The sequence below is a fragment of the Atractosteus spatula genome, chromosome 14 (genome assembly GCF_055471065.1).
Source record: "Atractosteus spatula isolate fAtrSpa1 chromosome 14, fAtrSpa1.hap1, whole genome shotgun sequence".
NCBI lineage: Eukaryota > Metazoa > Chordata > Actinopteri > Semionotiformes > Lepisosteidae > Atractosteus > Atractosteus spatula.
This window is the reverse complement of record NC_142719.1, coordinates 18,550,715-18,568,787: the sequence shown is the minus strand read 5'-3', so window position 1 is coordinate 18,568,787 and position 18,073 is coordinate 18,550,715. Positions and strand designations below refer to the sequence as shown.

The 18,073-nt window shown below is 41.0% G+C and overlaps 1 protein-coding gene across 1 annotated transcript; it reads left to right on the top strand.

The window, feature by feature from the left end:
* The first annotated feature begins 1,188 nt into the window (after positions 1–1,188).
* Positions 1,189–17,475, top strand: odad3 (outer dynein arm docking complex subunit 3). The gene is made up of 14 exons (XM_088932203.1): positions 1,189–1,273; positions 2,638–2,759; positions 3,358–3,435; positions 3,810–3,989; positions 5,215–5,250; positions 6,282–6,383; positions 6,787–6,912; positions 7,310–7,432; positions 7,762–7,908; positions 8,933–9,093; positions 10,877–11,033; positions 12,685–12,840; positions 14,965–15,049; positions 15,972–17,475. The coding sequence occupies exons 1-14, from the start codon at positions 1,189–1,191 to the stop codon at positions 16,100–16,102; spliced, it is 1,689 nt and encodes a 562-aa protein (XP_088788329.1). The 3' UTR covers positions 16,103–17,475.
* Positions 17,476–18,073: the final 598 nt, after the last annotated feature.

The window sequence follows — 18,073 nt, the reverse complement described above, 5'->3', positions numbered from 1 at the left end:
TTCCCTGAAATAGTAAATTATATTAAAGTTAATCAATAATGCACCTTTATGTGATGAAAGAATAAAAAAACGCATTTCACTTGTTGTTATTTAATATCCAATACTTATGGCCTTTAAAAGAACAGGCACCCATAGTGCTATTAATGACTGTTTTACGCCCCCATTTAGGCAACGTATCCCAGGGGATACAGATATTTAATGTCAGATTTGGAGAACAGTACAAATATAATTCACTTTTTTTCACATTAACATGTCATATCATGCTTAAAAATGAATAGCTTATAAAAATGTGCCCCCAAAATTTGCATTATGTATAAAATAAATACAGGTACTCACCATATGGTCAGTGAAGCCTTCTCCATCTTCCATCATGACAGATTCAAAAAGGAGTGACAAGTCTATCCCAGAATGCTCAGATGAAATCACATGACCTAAGCCCTTAACACATGACTCCCTCGTATGTTTTAATTGGATAAAAAAACACATGTTCCTAGCCCCTCCCACAGCTGGTCAAAATGTCTGTATCCAGCAGGATACAATACCCATTAAAGGGTATTGTAACTTTTGTAACTTTTAATGACGTTACATTTAAAGTTCAAATCTTTTGAACGCAGGGAGCAGGGAATCCAGCTGCAGGTTGTTGAAATGTTATGCAAACGGGACGAAACTGCTCCAATTACGAAGTTCTCCAAGATAGGTAGCTGTTGTAACGTAAGGAGATTTAGAAACACTGATAGATAGCAAGAACCAGCGATGCGAATCCTTACCTCCGCATCTGGGCAGTGCAATGAGGTGCATTTGGGTATTTTGAAAGGTGCTCGGTGTAGGCGATAGTAGTTTGCACGGCCATGATCGTCTTCAACTACAACGCCCAGCATGCATTGCGGTGGAACATTTTCCTGGCAACGTGATTTGTTTATCTCCCACTGTAGCCATGGAGACGGATGGCTGTTGCTGGGCACCCAGACAAGCTCCTAGTGTTTCACAGCTCCAGCCTAGGTAGCTGAGTGAAGAAGGCCCGAGTCCTTACAAGAGGAGAAATTAATTTTTCCGAAACTCGGCGCCAGCGCAGCACACTGAAATAACGGTGGCACCCGAAAGCTCTGGCTGCTAGGTCTTGACGTTATCGGCGTCAGGCATAGGGTTATTCACATTATCTTTTTCACATTCAAGGCGCACCTGGTAAACATGCCTCTCTCGTTTAATACCGACGCAATTAAGCCTCCTCTACACGAGCAGATATCGGAGCTCCAGAGGAAAATTCAGCTTCTTGGTAGGTATTTCTTTTCATTAACGTTGGACTGATATTAGCCTGTCATCTGAGGGAAGCAGTTCAACGCGTCAAAGTCCCTTAGCTAGAAACTTGAGTGCGTCTGGTTTAAATTAAGTGTACGCACCACGGTGCATAAAATACAATTTTAAAGAAACGTGTTAACTTAAAATCGGCAACTTTCGCGTAATTTAACAAAGGTGTGAGTTAAAGTTGATTTTGTAGGCACTTTATCTCGACTTTTACTGTACAGTCGTACTGTACAGTAAGTAGTACATAAATAGTAGATTATGTAAGGAGAGTGTTAGAGTTGGCAAGAACTTGTCATGATAAAACGTGGACCATATCAGTCGCTTGGAAGGACAAGCCTTCAATGTTTATAGGGCATGACTAAACTAAAACATTGCAGCTAACGCTGGGTGGGGGCCGCGCAGAAAGTGGGAGATTTGCGCACCAGATTCAATTCAATTCAACTTTGTCATTATACTTACACAGGTGCGTAGTATAATGAAAAGTGTTTCTCATTAGTATCTCAGGTGCAGTATATAAACAGGACAGAAGATAAGACAATAGAATAACACAATAACAATAACAGTAACCTGTACTACCATAACGTAATCAAAACTGTGCAAAATCCGCAAACAGAGAAAATATAACAGGACAAAAACAGTGCAAGGTAATTCGGGGAACAGTGCAAAAATAGTATGGTGATTAATAAATATTACAACTAATACAGTTTTACTGAGCTATCGAAGGGACAATACAATTTCGGCTTACATGTCGTGTGTGTAGTGGTGTTGGAGTACAGTCCTTGTGGGTACAGGAAGAAGTTAGGAGAGATCATAGTATGATGGGAGGGAGTGGGGGCGTCACCAACTTGACGGCTCTGGGGAAGGACGCCTTGCACGCCTTATTATGAATCAATCACCTGTGTGTTCGAGATGCCGGCGGATTATTGTAATATCTGCGCTCTCCTGACAATATCAGTGTTACGCGATTTCTCTGTACCCCAGAAGAGTCATTATTCCTCATCATCTCCTTGGTGCTGACTGTTTTCTGTTCTCCAGCATTGCCTGTGCAATGCGTGTTCATCCGTGGGGGTGGGGATGGTGGAAACGTCCAAAACCACACAGGTGGTTTCTGTTCTCATACCAGCTACTTCGGTGTCCAAGCTGCCACACGTCTGCTAGCTACACTGCATTTTTAAAGCACGTTGTGCAGGGAAAACCATTCTGCATAGCTCTAATAAAAGCACAAAAGAGCCTGGTGGTGATTTACTGCAACAATATGTGTTACAGTAGATTTTTTAATGGTTTTGATATTGAGGAAGAGTGGAGCGTCTTAAGTATGACATTTCTGACTCACAGAGGGGGACAGAAGCGCTTACTATGAGAGCTCCCAGTGGACCATCAAGAAGAACAAGGAAGCCATCCTGCAGCTCCGTCAGGAGAACAAGAGGCTACATAAGAAGTTGGCTGAAGCCCTAGCAGTAAGATGGTTTAGGATAAGAAGCCATTGGCCTCTTGCCTCGCAGCACAAACAGCCGTCATGTGTCTGTGCTAGATTGGTCCTGCCGAGTAGTTCACGTGAGGCAGGGATAGAGATTGGATCATTTTACATCCGCATTCTGGTTCTGTGCTTCACAAATCTAGACTTGGGGCTAATAAACTTTGCACACTGCGGCCTTGGAAGACCAGGGACAGTCGGAGTCTAGGCTGGGATCTCTTTGGAAGACCAAGTTTATACTTCCAAAACATCTACTTCTCAAGTTCCAGCTTGGGGTTCATCAACCCCCCTTTAATTAATTGCATTAAAGGAAGTTTTATTTTGTGAACTCCTTGGTTTAAGTCAGGTTCAAATGACAGCGATGCACAGGGTGGTTTCCTAGCCCATAGTCCATTTTTTGAAGGGCAGTTAAAAAGATAATTTTTCAGTGAATTTGGCAGAGAGCTGCATTTCTGAACAAGGCCCATGTGAAGCTGAGAACCCGGTGAAACAGTAATTGGGAATACTGGGTTGAGGGGATGATGGAAGAGGAGATATAACACAGATTCTAACTTTCCGCAATGTGCTGTCTGGTTCTGCAGGGAGATGAGCATGTGATAAAGGATGCCTTCCGGAACCGCATTGCAGAGAGTGCCACCCTGAGGAATAAGACAGGGAAGGTGAGGGAATTCCTGTAAGGCGGCCAGATAGCCTGAAAGCCACTGGCACACTGAGTAACTGGGAGTTAAGAGAAAATTGCCTGTAAAACCTGCATAGCTCTAGCTTTTAAGGACAGTGCCCATCATTGTACATGAAAAAAAATCTAAAAAAATAATTTTAATACTAGGTCTGTTTTTTCACTAATTTTCTTTCTTGTGTAATTTGAACACATGCATATAAAACCTGAACGTGTCAGGTTGGCTGTCGGGCTGTACTGCAGTCGCAGCCTTGGTTTTGTTCTGTTCAGGAATAAACTGGTTATGCTGAAACAAGTCTTGAAACGCACTTAGGTAGCTGTTATCTCACCTTATTCCTGTCTATGCTTGGTCCCTAGGCAGCGATTCAGATCATGGACCAGAAGGTGTGCGACAAAATGAAACGGCTGAATGCTCTGAAGCACAGCACCGAGACTCGCCGGCGCCGCCTGGAGGAGCTGCGGGAGCAGTACGGCAGGATGCAGCAGGAGAGCCAGGCCTTGCAGCAGGAGGCTGAGGCCAGCTCTGAGGAGGCCAAGGTAACTGCAGCAACCAGGGCAGAGATCCCGGCCCACACCTCTCTTATTCCTTGCTGGAATGTCGTCATAAAGCTGGGAAGCTATCCCGTCTTGTATGAGAGCTAGTAAATCAAATGGAAAGGCAGGGGATTCAGATCTGATACAAATTATTGGGAAACTAAATTAGCGGTATAATGAAACCTTTGGGAAACTGGCCAGATGTAGCATGGTAATTTCAATAGCAGTTGCACAGCACTTTGGCTTACTAAAGTTTAAAATAGACCTATTATATTTCTTGAAAACTCTTACAGACAAGCCTTGGCAATTGGGAGCTTACCCATGGTTGGCTCTTTCAGTCTGTCATAGTCTCCCATGCACAGCATCAGGAAAGGTTTGTCAGAGGGGAGCCAGAGAATGGCTGACTGTGGATTTCAACATGAAGATCCACAGAGCTGGGAATGGTGGCAGCATTGATGCAGTTCATTCTCTTTTTGTTCTGCTTAGAGAATTTTTGTACCTGGCATTGCTCGGATGTGCTGGATGTAACCGCTTAATATTTTGGTATAATTAATCACATCAACATTTTTAAAGAAATTCTATATACTGGTAAATGTTCAATGAGAGGGCAATGTTTGATCTTAGGAAGTGTTTTTAAGTTTTTCAGACTAGGCCTGCTCTGGGCTGTGAGGCATGGAAAAATCAGACTGTCTGGATACATTGAAAAGCCTGAAGATCAGGACTGACAATTCTGTAAATTTAATAACAGAATGTACATACATTATATATTAGGTGGTTCCAAAGCACAGTTGTACTTCTGAGACAGAAATGCAAATTGTGGACATTATGTAGATCTTTTAGGATGTGAGCACAGAATGGTTGGGAGACTTAGACATTTTAGATTTTCATCTTGGAAAAATAAGACTCCCATTGCATAGCAGTTCACGCCATTTTGGGTGTTCCAGGTTGCAGACTATTGTGTAAAATGCATCACAGCATTATTTATTTTGAGTTATGTATTTATTTTTTATTTATTAATGAATTCATTTCATTATTTATTTTCTTAAGACATGCCAAAAATAATGTGGCTCTTCAAGTGCAAAATGAATCAAATTGCCAGGCAACTGAAGTCTTTATTTCTATCCTAAAATTTGTTTTTCTTAAAATAACACCGCTGTCCCCACCAAAACATTTTGAAACCACATGACCTGGGGATTCATTGTCACTGACCTTTTGCTTCTATTCACAGAAAGAAAGAGAAGGCACAGAGGAGCAGCCCCAGCAGGTTAACACACCTCTTTATATTAATGCAGCCCTTTTTAAGTAGATGTTTGCCATGAATCCCCTTCTGTTTGATGAAAAAAAACATCACCGTTATCCTGATTGATCAGTTGTTCATGTAACACCACTAGTGGGTTCGCACCTAATTCTGATTGTTAGTATTTACTGCAAGGTGCATCTTTATATACATCTTTGCTTGTCCAGGTCTTCTGTGTTTGACCACTAGAAGAGTGTAGACTAATATTGGGCTGCATTCTGGGGATGACCAATATGCAAATGTTCAGGCCTTTGGGTCCTGAAAGAGGCTAATTATTTTAGCAAAATGATTTTTGTAACTGTACACAGCTTTCAGATAATAGAGCAGTAACATTTGGAGAAAAGTGTTCAATAGATAGAGAGAGAGAGCTGTCAAAGTAAAGCAACTCTTTACACAGGAGTGGATAAAATGATTACAGTGGAGTGTTAGGAAACCAAGCATATGCTATGAAGTGCTGTTTTAAATGTGGTGTTGATTGATTATAGTGAATAGGTGGACTCAGGAAGCTGAGGTGAGGTCAATATCAGACACTAATGTGGCAAAAGACAGTGTTAGGAACACCCAGTCAAATGAATGCGCTTTCTCAGTGGCAGAACCATCCCCCAATCTCAATCCTGCTGAAAACCAGTGAGACTGGTACAAAGGGTTGTTCAGTCCCACACACTGTTTCTCTCATTGCAACCTCAGCTAGATACAGTGCTGCTAGGAAGATGGGATGGGATTGAAGTTGAGTTACAGATATTTTTAAACCTTTTGATCCTGGTCACGTTCTGTCCAAGCTGTTCTTTTTGCTCACTGACTCCCTAATGTTACTTAGTAAGAGGTTTTCTTATTTTGACGGTCCGTGTGAGTTTTTTGCAAGGTTTTGTCGGGACAGCCAGGCTTGTAGCCAGAAGATTTTTTAAATCCATTAGGAGTGTCACTGTGAGGGTACACAGTGTGGACAATGTGGTTGCCTCTCATTCACATCTTTTGCTGTGTTGTTGTTGTTGTTTCAGACCCTACGGATGCTGGAGAACCGGTTGGAGAAAGCACAGCTGAAGGGCCAGGAAGCAGAGCACATCATGAACGTGTATCTGAAACTCAAAGCTCACCTTCAGGTGTGGATCTCAGATCCTATTTAATATAAGGTTTATGGATGCAAATTCGACTCCCTTTATGTACATTTACACCTGGTGCCAGTATTTTAAATCTCATGTTGGTTACGCTATTCTTATTTGCCATGGATAGTTCTTCAAACTTTATTGATTCCTCATTCATCGTAGAAGGCTGTAGTTAAAATCTGTTCTAGGCAGTGACCTAATTCTAGTTTGAACGGCAGTGCTTACCTCTGCGATTTTACAGACATTATCTTTTCGACATACCCTGGCATCTGCTTGTCTGGATTAGTGCAACTAGTAAGCGCCTTTGGGCCCTCACATGAAGGGCAGAGTTTTCAGTCTTTTCTCTCTTGTCTTCACCGCCTGCCTCTTAATTCCCCGTGTCCATCTCTTCTTATTTCAGGAGGAGAGCCTGACATTCCAGGTGCAGCTGGACGGTCTGGAAGCAGAGATCCTGCGTCAGCGGCATGAGCTCAGGGAGCTGCAGATCATGAACAGCGATGCACACCTCTCCAGAGACGCCGCTAAGGTCTGACCGACATCAGCCTGTCCTCATGTACCCGATGTGCTAGTGGAACTGCTGTAGACCAGTGTGCTTGTAGCTGTGTTATTATCTATTCAGTTTGTTCATTCCTTATACATTGTCCTTTGCTCGTTGACTAGACATAGCTTCTGAAAATGCAAGACATTCAGACATCAGCCATCCCAGTGTTTTGACCAGCAAAGGCCCTCTCTAGTGCTGATTCAAGGTTGGGTCATGTCACTTGCCCACTGTGTCTGAGATTCTCACACACCACAACTCGTACCCTAAACCACGTCAAAGACTTTTGCAAGATCAGCTGAACCGAGTTCAGGCCAGACGCGCTTTTTTCCGATCATGGAAGTGTCTGTGTTCCGACGGGGCGCTGTGCATGTGGCTGTTGCAGGCAGAGCTGCAGCGGCAGGAGGAGCAGGTTTACAAGGAGCGGAGAGAGAGGGAGCAGATCCTGGCCGAGTACAAGAAACAAGCCGAGGAGAGGAAGGCCCAGGCAGAGCGCGTGGAGAGGCGGGTAAGGCTGAGCCCGGGACAAAGGCAGTCCTGGATACTTTTCAGTTTTAATCTCTAATACTGCTTTACGTTCAGATAATGATGTTGAAAATGAACACCAGCCAGCAGCATTCTTTGTTAATTTGTTACTCGTTCATCTGTTATTTAGCTTCTTCAAAAGCCTTCTCATGTAATGTACCTTAGCTATTAATTGTGCCATTGCTGCACTGTAAGGACGCACGTCCTGGATGTTTTACTACTACAATAATGTTGTAATAAATTACTGATGCTGCAGTCTTACCGAGCTGTGTTCTACTGCCTTGTATTGCTGTGCTTGGTGGTCATTCGCAGGCCCAGCGGGCAGCCATGCACCCCGATGAGGCGGGCAGCGAGGCCCACCGCAGCAGCACCAGGGTGGGCGAGGAGGAGAAGGTCATCTCCACCTTCGAGGAGGCTTTCCAGCGTATCAAAGAGGCCACCGGCGTCACTGACACCCAGGTACCGGATCGCGGGGGCTTGAGACAGTCAAGCACTGCTCTCTCTCGCGCTTTCTCCATCATCGTACGCTTTCCCGGAGGACAATCTGAGAATCCCATCAAGCCCTTTCCTCAAGAAGATGCAAACAGAGATCCAAGAGTCCTCGTAGGGTCATGAACACCGCGAGTTCTGCAAGACTGCTAGACGGAGCCCGGATACATATTAAAACCTGGCAATAATCAGCATTCATCAGTGGTATTTTTTAAATCAGTATAAATTCACATTAATATACACATATACATTTTTTTGGAATAAATAACTTCAACAAATAGCTTCAAGTAGAGCTTAATTATTGCCAGAATTAATGTAAAGAGCCTAAATGGATTTTGGTGGTGTTTTACACCTGCTCCTATTTGTATGCAAAACAGTTTCCCTGCCCTGATTGTTGGTATTTCAGATATGCGACATAATCAAAGAGGACATAAAGAATGCAAAACGAATTCTTTCTTTCAAGAAACTTAACAGGTCTTTCGAATTACTCATTGATTGCAAGTGAATCGATGACTAAATAGTATGAAATTAGAACTTGGGTTCATTCTTGTTATTTCATAATTCTGTGCAACAGTTGACTACTGCTATTTACAATGTAACCGAACCAAAAGATAACCAAACCCACCAACATTCTAGTAAATCCAATGAGAAATGAAGTATGTATAATTTTAATGTACTTTATTCGTTGTGTAAATATCATTCTTGTGCATTTAAGCCAGGGCATAGCTCAACAAACAAAGCTGAACTCTCAGACCCTGCTGGGATTGGTGTGTTTCAGATTCTGTGTTGTGTGATAGGTATGTGTGATTTCTGTCGAGGATGTTTGATGGGCAGCTATGGTGTGTTTTATCACACTGTGTCAGTTACTGTCTTTCAGTAGACCACTGGAAGTACAATTACATCTTCAGGTGAATGAAGGGATTTCCGAAGTTGACGGCTATGACTCAAGTCAGGACACCCTGTTCTCCTCCCTGTCTGTGTTGCGCACCTGCAGGAAGTGGTGGAGCGCTTCATCTCTCAGGGCGACACGCAGAGACACCTGGAGCAGCTGAAGAGCGAGAACGAGAAGACCCTGCTCAGGCTGAAAGAAGAGAGGGAGCGACTGCAGGCTGAGTTCCAGGAGATGAAATACTCCGGGGAGGCCAAGCTCTCCAGGTACACAAGCTCCCCACAGATGCACTGCTCATTCTGCACATCCGGAATCCTACTGGCACAAGTCCAGTGGACATGCAACACTATAATTTAAGAATTCTGGTTTTCATTCTGTCAAAAGATCTTAATGATTTAATTGAATCATTCATTGGCTTAAGCCTAAATTCCTTTAAAACCTCTTGGCTTTCCAAGACCAGTAAATCGGATTAATTGCCCTAGATTCTTAAAACTTGTATTTGCTTTTATTGTGTATTGATGTTTCTGCCACTAGGCGTCCCCTTAGTTAAACCTATGACTTGGTATAGGGCCATGGATTTGCCCTTACAGTCTCTCCTGATGCTCTTTAAACTATGTTGTTTTTCCTGTTTATTTCTAATGAGCTATGTTTTTGCATGCCATATTTCCTAGAAATTCCTTTGTGCTCTGACATGCAGTTTCTGAAAGGGATTTCATGAAATGCCGTTGTTAGGAAGGGTAGTGTCTGCCACAGTATGTGTCATTGTTTTTGGCAATTATCCTCAGAACCTTTCTGATTAATGATTTTTCCTTTCACTGGCAGTATGGGGTTCTGGGTAAAGCCATTTTTGCCTGGTTTTCATCAGTGGCATAACCTTTCACTGTTTGTTCACGTTATATTTACTCATAGTCTTGTTGTCTACTTTTAGTAAAGTGTGTGGGGGAGGTTAATAAACAGATGCCCAGTGACTCATCGTGATGTATTTTCTGTGCTATATCCATGTGATGCCTGTGCATATTAGATGGAGTTCCTGCATTCACTGTGTGATTCTTTACTCCTGTTCTGAGCACTGTCTGCTAAAGTGACAGCCAGCATACATACTGAGAAAGTGCAGGAGGAGGAGGAATAAATGGACCTATATCGTACAAACCTACGACTTTCCAGGGAAAGAATGAAGGGGTACTGTGAGATGCAGACAAACAACAGAAGCAGACATTCCTGGGTGTTTTTATCCAGAAAAGATCAAAGGTCAGGTCAGAAGCTGGAAGATTACTAGATATGGGTCCACATTCCCTTACTTACTTACCTTATATAGTGCTTTAGCAGGACTTCAGGTTAACAAGAAAATCTATATAAGCTGTAGAAAACTTTGTATTCTGCAGCTGTTGTGCTGTGGTGGTTCTAGCTCATAGTAAAGCACACTGGAGGCAGTGTGCTGGACGGCAGTCTCTCCAAGTGACGCTTGGGGGCTTAAAGCAAGTTAAGCTGCCTTTATTTATAACAGCTGTAGTGTGCAATATCTGCAATATGCAGGTTTTCCATATTCCTGAGTTTTTGGGGAGTTATCTACCCCACTACATGTGGTCCCCATCACCATAAGGAGGAAGGATCCCTCAGAATTCACAGAAGTTACTCTGATCATTGAACAATGTTTTAACCTCCTGAGTTGTTTGGTGTAAACGGAACTACAGAAATTCTTATGCTATGGTCATTTTTATGTTTTTTTCTTTATGTGAGATTTTGACTCACAAAAGCAACCCAGACAAGAGAGCTAGCAACAACCTTTTGAATCCGTCTGTCTTCAGACTACACACAGCAGTTTTAGCACTTTTCGTTTGGATTGTGCACAGCGCCTGGCCAGATCTCCACCTTTTCTTGCATTTTTTTCTCCACCCTGCCCTTGAAATGAAGCACATGCTGTACGCCAGCCTGCTTGTCTAGTAAGGGAATAAAGCTGGTAATTGACTGAATTAGTTTACAGTCCTTAGCCTCCATAATTTCACGTCTCTTACCCGACAGCCCTATTGATGCCCGTTCTCTGTCCTACAGCGGGCAGCAGATGCTGGAGGAGTGCGAGGCTCATCTGAGGGCGGAGGAGAAGCGCCGAGACGAGACCAAGGAGAGGCTGGAGAGGCTGACGCGCACCCTCAACACCGTGAGGGCTGGAGTGGAGCACCTCAGTGACAAACTGCAGCACATCAAACTGGTACCTTTTCCGCAAAACAGATCCCAGCTGCACAGAGGGTGGATCCACTTCTTGACTTTTGAGCAGCAGGCTCTTGCTCAGACTGCGCTGATAAAGCACACAAGCAAAACATCTAATACTATTTTAGCTTTATGGAGTCATTAAAATAAACTGATATATCTAATATCTGGTCTTGGTTTATAGGCAAGAGCCTTACAGAACCAGCAACTGCAGAGATCGCTGTGCAGTGGTAGTCTGATCTCGTGATTTAAAATTGCAGATAATGACATTTTTTAAATGACTAACTTTGTGAGTATGGGCAGTGGTAAGGATTTATATGGTATTGGGAGATTGCAAATAAGTGCATCAACATTTAAATCACTCTGGATCAGCCAAATGTTCATTTTTCTGTAAAAATGATAATTTTTTTTTCTAATTTGATCTACAATGTGGGCATTTATGTGATTCTGATTTTCTTTAAGGAAGATTTGTTTTAAAATGTAGATCAGCAGAAAAAGACCCCTTGACACAGAGGGTGTTGGATGTCTTCCATGAGCTACCTAACCATCTCTTTGAAGCTCTTCTCTTCCCCCTGCTCCTTTAAGAAACAGCTGGATGAGATCCTGAGATTAGTTATTTCCTAGCAACCAAGCAAGGGAGGCAGCCCTAACTACGACCTCTCATTTGCAATATTCCTTATGCTTTTAATTAGGTTTGCATTGTCCAGCATAAATTAGCACATGCAAAGCACTTTTTGTTCTGTTATATGAGTGTAAACCTCTCAACTATTGTATAACTGCCTCTTTGAATCTATTCATTTTTGCTGCAGCGCTTCTCAGATGCAGTTGTATTTTGGTCTTTACAGATTGCAAAATTAAAATATAAAACTACATAATATCAACATGTAATGAATATCAACAAGAATAATATGTTAGAATGCTGTGTGTTCTAGATATTGCATACAGCAGTTCTCTTTTTATACAGTAGCTACTCCAGCATCAGAAATACTAACAATGTGTTGAGTATAAGCAATATGATTATTTTGTATGCCTCTTGTACCTGAATATGTCCTGTAGGATTATAAACAAGACAAAGCTGTTCCTACAATCAAACAGCAGCAATGGTATTCTGACTGCTCCAGATTCAACTCATGCTTTGACTATTATTTATATAAATGTGTATACATGTAATTTCATACTGAAAGGTAAAAATTACACTGAAGCATTGTTACACCATGCAAATAAGGTTTGTACTGATTTTATGCCAGATCCACTGAGCAGCATTTACAATTCAATTACAATTACAGAAAGATGCATTTTAAGATAGCTTTGTTAGATGCTTCCAGTCTTCACTGTAAGCCTTTGTTTCCTGAAGCTAGTCTTGAGTCTTTACTGACGCTTTAGTTTGCTAATCCAACCAGCACTTAACATTTCATTTGGTTCACCTGCATCACACAGTAAATTAAATGCTAAAAAAGTAACTTGAAAGTTTGCAATTTGCATAATTCTAAAATAAATAGGCAGGTTTTTAACTAAATATTTAGGTGGTGGCCAGATAACAAACTGGCCTGGAGCTGGGAATCACGTTTTAAGCAGCCAAGTTCCATCCTGATGAGAGAAAGGGCATGGAACTAGGTTCAATCAACATCTCACTCCCTTTCTGTCTCCCAAAGCCAAAAAGCCAGGTTCCGGCTGTCAAGGTACCCCCTACCTCAGAGGAGTATGTCCTGGAGCTGCTGTTTCAGTCAGAGCAGAAACTGCTGGAACTGCTGGAGGAGCTGCAGGGCAAAGACCTTGCTGCCATCCTCAAGGAGATGGAGGAGGAAGAGGTGAGAGCCCAGAAAGAAACTGAACAAAGAAACCTAAAATATATTGTAAAAATATTTAAGATTCACTATTTTTATTATGCCCTCCTTTACTAGGTTTCAGTTTATTGGCTAAACTGAAACTTAGTAAAGATCCGAAGCCTGTTAATTTCCTTTTAATCATTCTTGTATTAAACACCAACACCGCGGAACAACAGGAGTGCCACCGTATTCTGTGAGAGATATAGGCCACTTCATGTTACCAGCCTCTAAACACCTGAAACAAATAGACACTTGAAACCAAGTTAGCACAGAACCATAGCTGAAGTTGGTCATTCCTGACCAATAATGTCACACTCTCAGCCATGATATCTGAGTGTCATCAGGGAGATTAATTTTTGACAAGGCTCAGAAATCAGTATCCTTGTATCAGATTTCAATATGGAGCTTGGCAACATGTTGTACTGCCTCTCATATTTCATAATCTTACATGCCAAGATGACTTTTTTTGTAGAACAATTACTCGACTGTCAGTTTATTTCGGCAGCGTTGGCTAAAATATCCATGCCTTCTAAAATAGCAACATCCTCAAAATCGATGAGTCATTTTGACATGGTATAGCATGCAAAAAGTATTAGAAATGAGTGATTGATATACTAGTTTCTTTCACTCAGCATGAAAACAATAGTTTGGAGTTACCTTTAAGGAGAGCAGGTTTTTTTGCTCTCAGGTCTCTCTCTGTTCTCATGCAATGATGAAATGTTCCTGATGTTTGTATCTCTTTATATTGTAAAAGGTTTTTGACTTGGTCAAGGTTATTGCAGGTTATGAATTAAGAGATATTCACTTTTCAAAAAAACGTTTTGTGGTGACTAGAAGTATGCTGCATATATTTATAATTATATTAATCTAAAACATTACTTTAGAATACCTAGTAACGACTTGTTTTCTCTGATAGAGCACCAAAGTCCATTGTCAAAATGCATAATTAAAGCTGTCCATTCACAATACCATAAATAATTTGTTCAGAAAAGCATACGGGGTTTACAACAAAATAAGTATACACCTCATTTAGCTAGTGCTTCACATTCCTCGGCATCTTCAGATTCCATTAGAGTGTTTTTTCTGAAATTTGAAATGCGCTCTTTAGCTGGGTGGTTGACTTCTGTGTAGATCTGTATCGGTTTCTCAAAGAGTCTTAACCATTCTAAGATTCAGAGCAGTGTGTTAAATCAGAGTTTTCAGGTGATGTGCAATGATTGGTTGACTGCTGACACCATCTGTCCAGGGGGATAATAGGAGAGACATCAGGCAAATTCTTAACGCAAGTTGTTTGTTATGGAAACAAGACTGGCTTTGTCAGCAGGCCATACCTGCTGGGAAACGACAGTGCAGGCACACAGTGTTCTGACTTCTGACTTCTGTTGATGATGGTCTAAAATCATTCAACACCTTTGTTATTTTGCAAAGCATATGAGTTTTGCATGTGTCACGTCATTATTGACCCTTGAGGTCTGTCCTGTCAGGAATCATTCGCAGAGTTGTCTTATACCAATCGGTAATCCTTCTGCTAGCCAGCTCTATGCTTTAAGATTTATTGAATTGATTCCAGATGTCACAGGTTTGAGCCCGAGTTGTGTCAGGTTTGGGATTAGTCAGAGACAACTCTCTTGGTTTTCTAGCATTTTGTGGCTTGTGCCTGCAGGCTTGTCGTGACATTATTGAGAAATGTGCCTCTCCTCCAGCTGGTGCAAACTCAATTGTAAGACACAAGCTCACAGCCTGTCAAATGACAAAAGTCTCTGCTACACTGTGTTGTGAAGAAGCCACTACTGCAGAGCCTAGTTCTAAGAAATTAGTATTAATTGGATGGTTCCAAAATTGAAATAAAACATCAAATCATTTGCCTGTTTTCCTTCTCAAATAATTAACCAATATAGAAGCATAATAGAGGGTTAGAAAACCTGTTGAATTGTGGACATTATTCGAGTTTACTTATTTAATAAAAAAAATATTTTTTATGTAAATGCCCATAAGGTCCATAAAGAATATTCAGAATATGGTACCTAAAGGAATAAGTGCCTTCCTATTTTAGTAAACAGAAAATATAAATCTTCACTAATATTTCACAAATGCTCCTCTTTGTAGTTCCATACTAGCATTGAGGGAAAACTCCCAGCCTACAACATGAGGATCAAACTCCCTGAGACCCAGAAACAGGACCTCTATGATGGTGAGTGACTTAAATCAGCCAGATTCTAACCTACTGTAGTTTGTGTTTTCCATTTGAATTGTAAAAGATGGAACCCTGGGTTTGTAAGCATGTAAAATGCTTTTATTTGGAGCAACTCCATTCCTCCATGGACAAAATCCTGCAAGTTATATAGCAGCTTTTAAATTCTCAAAGGATTAATACCTGACAAACATGTTTTTATATTTTACAAGTTATTTTTATTGATGTAATCAAGATCTGAATTGTAATAAAATCCTGAGGAACCTATGGACATGGAAACTGAAGAAGCCCCTCACTAATCTAAGGATTTGTGGAGAAAAGGAATTTCTTCTCTAGAATGCTTTAAGAATTTTTAACATGCTTTCAAAATCTGTAATTTTGAGAAGCTGCACATCCAGTGCGTGCTGATAAAACCTTTTGTTGACCGAGTTCATGTGAACAGGAATCTTTGCACTGTGCATGACATTGTCAAGGTCACTTGCAGGTTAAAGATTTAGGTTTTCATATCTTCGTCTTGTTTTGCATTTTTCTAATTGTTTCCTCAATAGTAATACAGTCTTATTTTTCATTATGTAGGCTTAGGAAATTGGCCCTGTAATAATATTTAAGTGAATTAGTCTTGGATCCGTTGTTTCAGAAACAATAATATTGTTTCTGTTTTTTCTTGTGTAGTATTTAATTCTAGTTAAATCAAGTTGTGGTTAAATACTTTACGGCATACAGAATTGTCCTAAATCGGCAGGGTATGCATTTATTTAGTTCCTCCTGCAGAGTTAAAATCCATATTATGCTTCTAGTGTCTGTTTCTGGGCTCCTTAACACAGCAGCAACGAATGAAAGTACTGAAGTAAGCAGTGTGTTGCTGCCAAATCTGTGTAATGCAGTGTATAAAAAGAAGTATGTTCTCTCTTCTCTCTGCTAGAAGAGGAAGAGAGTGGAGAAGACGAGTCTGACATTGTAACTCGGGCCGCGCTGAAGAGGCAGTCCCAGCAGATCATCGACTCCAAGACCAAGAGGAAGACACGCACCAAGAAGAAGAAGGGCAAGCATTAGGCATGCTGCTGCTAACCCCACCAGCAGTTCATAGGACAGTTTTGGAGAGTAGAGGTCGGGTGGGTTTTGAGGGCAAACCCTGTTGACTTTCCCTAGGCCACTAACGTAGACCCTGTAAATCCAGTTTGACAAAACCAGCTCTATTTGCCAGTCTGTGAAGCTGCTGATTGTTTTACCGCGGTGAGGGTGCTAGCAATCCTGGCTTTCAAAACGTCTTGCTTCACTTGCTGCGCCAACTCCAGATGAACAGTTTTCCAAAACTGTTTCAGTGGAAAGAAAAACTAGAAATCTTTGCACGGTGTCCCGAGTGCAGTCCGCATAGTGCCATAGTCTAGCAGGTTGTCAGAGCCTCTTTCACATATTTTGACTGAAGAGAAGGGGAAAATTCGTCTAATTAAGGCTTAAAGTCTTTATCGTTCAAAGAGTCTTCAAATGCATGCTGGACTGTGGCCTTCAAATACCAGAGTAGAAGACCCCTGCTCTATTCTACGCACATATGAGTTCTTGACCTAGTTGTACCATTAAACTTAGAAACTTACTCTGCATCAGAATGTCTACTTCAGTCCCTAGTAATACAGCATTCCAAGCAAAAGAAGCTAGGAGTTTTTATTTAACAAAGTGCACAGTGTGATTTTTTACAGCATTCTCAATTGGGCACCCACGCACCCAGCCTGATCAGCTTTATATTCTAAACAACCATTTGTATTCATGTTGAAAACCCTTTATTGCTGAGGACACAGATCTAGTCCAATTTATAGAACATGTAGTTGTAGCTAACAATTTCAAGTATGAAGTCTGTACATGTTTCTTTTTTTGACACAGAAAGACCTGCAGGATCTTTCTGGGCTAAATCTGCCTCCTTGGAACCGGATTCTTTAGGATACTTTATTTCTCTTATACTGGACATTTATAGTCTTTATCTTTGCTAAATGTATATAAGATTAGATTGATGTACATACAAAAGTAAAATCTTCAACCCTCAAAATTTCCTTCTTAGTAATGGGGAAAGATTTCATTGCTCTGTGTAATGGATATATTTTTTGAAGATCTTTTTATTTGCCATCTTTAAAAACAAACCTTTGTTCCCTAACAAGAACTGGCAATAAGGATATAGGGCTGGAAATGCTTTTGATTTTAATGGGTATAGCTACTCTTATAGTGACCTCGATAACTCAAATGGAGAGAGACAGAGTCTTTACAGAACATCAAAGCCATTCTCTGTCCTCTACTTGTATTTGAAACTGTTGTATGTGTGATCTGGTCTAGTAAGTTTAGTTCTGACCTGCTTTTATTCCTCTAGATATTCAGAATTATGTCCACATTGTCTAAGGCGATGAGAAGATTCTCACTTATTAAAATATTACACAAGAAAATTCATTTTCAAGTTTCTTTTGTTCTTTTAGATGTTTTAATTATTGTAATAATAATTGTTATTAAAATATTATAAGAAGTATTTTGGCACCAAAATTACCACAGCTATGCCATAACCCCCGTGCATTAAATGATCGTGTTTTGGATGTGTTCCAGAGTGATCCTTTTTTGTTGTTTTATGACACTTGAAACCAATCCCAAACAGCCAGGGATGTTCTTTCACTGTTCTTTTGTAAAATGCTACCCTTTGTTCTGTTTTAATAGGTAGCCCCACATGACCTGAAGTTTGGATGCAATGCTTTTGTAGTGAATGTAGAGATACAGATAAAGGCACAACAGGAATTTAAGTGCACTATCACTGCTTTCAGTGTTTTGTCTACGTCAGTGTGTCATGGGAGCATTATCACATAGAGGTCTTTATGTCTGGGGTTCTTTAAAGGTATTCAGGGTATAGCATTTGCATCCAGACTACAGTCCTTCACACTAGCAAGTGAACATGAACAAGATTAAATGTTTTTTTCTTTATCCACCTTATGCAAAAGTGTTCCTTGCCCTGTTATACTTTTGTAAAATGTTGCTCTTCTGAGAGAAATCTATAAG

What these genes read in the sequence shown, in the direction of transcription:
- odad3 (XM_088932203.1), top strand. Translation starts at nt 1,189, where the DNA reads ATGCCTCTCTCGTTTAATACCGACGCAATTAAGCCTCCTCTACACGAG. An exon ending in AGGAGATGGAGGAGGAAGAG is followed by an intron (nt 12,841 to 14,964) that starts GTGAGAGCCCAG and finishes TCCTCTTTGTAG; the next exon opens with TTCCATACTAGCATTGAGGG. An exon ending in GAAACAGGACCTCTATGATG is followed by an intron (nt 15,050 to 15,971) that starts GTGAGTGACTTA and finishes TCTCTCTGCTAG; the next exon opens with AAGAGGAAGAGAGTGGAGAA.